The following is a 1,920-nucleotide window of genomic DNA, read 5'->3' on the forward strand; positions in this document are numbered from 1 at the left end:
TCTTAAATGTCAGAGTTACACATTGTTTATTCAAATGCTTACCTTATACAAGAAAGAAAATGCTTTTTGAAGTCCTTGCTAGTTAAACATGAAGACCATCTACAAAACTTGAAGAAAGCCAAAGTATATTGAATCAAAGTATTTATTCACAGTTTGATGCAGTGTGTTATGCCTGAGTATGCAGAGTTGTATGTCTATATGTAGATGTAACCAACCATACTATAAAGAATTTTCAGGGGGTAATATAAATTGTTATCTCTGCATGAACTCTGGTTATAGCAGGTAGTAGAAGTTATTTATGGCTATGAACCTCAGAATCCAATTTCATCTTTGGTACATTTTTTCCAAATAAATATATACCAATAATAGACACATGTCTAGAGTTATTAATACATGCTTATAGATTAAATCCTATTCCAAATTGCAAAGTTATATACTATACTCTATTTCCAAAGAAATCTATGTTTTTGTTTTGAGGAAACTTATCTTTTGTAGTAACTTTTTAAGGGAAACTCTGACATCTTTATTTCTCAGGCTATAGATAAGAGGATTCAACATAGGCACAACAATGGTATAAAACACTGATGACACTTTCCCTTGGTCTATGGAGCTGACTGAAGATGGCTGTAGATACATGAATGCTGTAGAACCAAAAAATATTGCAACAGCCATGATGTGGGAGCTGCAGGTGCTAAAGGCCTTGACTCTACCTCCAGAGGATTTAATGTTCAGGATGCTGACAATGATGAAGATGTAAGAGCTAAGGATGGTCATGGCTGGTACAATAATATTAAATGCACTGAAAGAAAGTGCTAGTACTTCATTGATATAAGTACTAGAGCAAGAGAGCTCTAGTAATGGGAAAAGATCACAGAAGTAGTGGTTTATTATATCTGACTTACAGAAAAGTACTCTTAGTAAAAAGACTGTATGAACTGTGGCACTGATTAAGCCAATGCAATACACCATAGCTACCATCAATGAACAGACTTGATAGGACATGGTTACATTGTAAAGCAAAGGGTTAGATATAGCAACATAGCGATCATACGCCATTGCAGCCAACATGTGACATTCTGAAACAGCAAAAGCACAAAAGAAATAGAACTGAGCTATGCATTCTGGGTACAGTATGATATTTGTCTCTGTCACAAAGTTCAGCAGCATTTTGGGAGCAATGACAGTGGACTGACAGCAGTCAATAAAGGACAGGCTGCTGAGTAAATAATACATAGGTGTGTGCAGCTGAGAACTAAAGAGAATCAAGATGATCATGCCCAGGTTTCCAACAACTGTAACCAAATAGACTGCTAAGAAGATAAGAAATAGAGGCAGTTGGAGCTCTGGATTCTCTGTTAAACCAGCGAGGATGAACTCAGCCACCAAGGTCTGATTAATTTCTTTCATTGTCTTCTAAAACTATGTAAAATACTTTATACAACACAAAATTTTAAAGTATTTATACTATCATTCAATGGGTTATAAAACAGAATTCAAGTTTCCAATAGTCTTCCATTCTCTTTGTTATGTAAGGAGTGGGAGATTTTTTTTTGTCCTGGAGGAATAAAATAAGCAAATAAATAATCACGCACATATTCAAATAGCAGGGAATTTTTTGTCTTAAGAACTAATTTTATTCTTACCCTATATCCTGCTATGTATGAATCATTCTAGCACATTTAACATAGTGTTTTAAGAATTTCTCATGACTTATTTATAGCATTTTTTTCTTGTAAGTGTATTATTTTTCAATTTTATTGGATATGCTTTGTATTTACATTTAAATGTTATACCCCCCATTCTCCTCTTTCTTCCCTTCTCCCCCTCAACTTGCTTCCATGAAGGTGCTCACTTTTCCAGTCACTCCACCTCAGTGCCTTGGCTGGTTGATGATGTTGTTCTTTTATTTTGGGAGGGGGG

At 35.0% G+C, this 1,920-nt stretch overlaps 1 protein-coding gene across 1 annotated transcript; it reads right to left on the reverse strand.

The window, feature by feature from the left end:
• Positions 1-459: 459 nt before the first annotated feature.
• Positions 460-1,407, reverse strand: LOC308431197 (olfactory receptor 8G50-like; the record flags this gene model as incomplete). The annotated part of the gene is made up of 1 exon (XM_080930561.1): positions 460-1,407. The coding sequence occupies one exon, from the start codon at positions 1,405-1,407 to the stop codon at positions 460-462; it is 948 nt and encodes a 315-aa protein (XP_080786687.1).
• Between the last annotated feature and the right edge of the window lie 513 nt (positions 1,408-1,920).

This window comes from Micromys minutus (assembly GCF_963924665.1).
Source record: "Micromys minutus genome assembly, chromosome: 16".
NCBI classification, from domain to species: domain Eukaryota; kingdom Metazoa; phylum Chordata; class Mammalia; order Rodentia; family Muridae; genus Micromys; species Micromys minutus.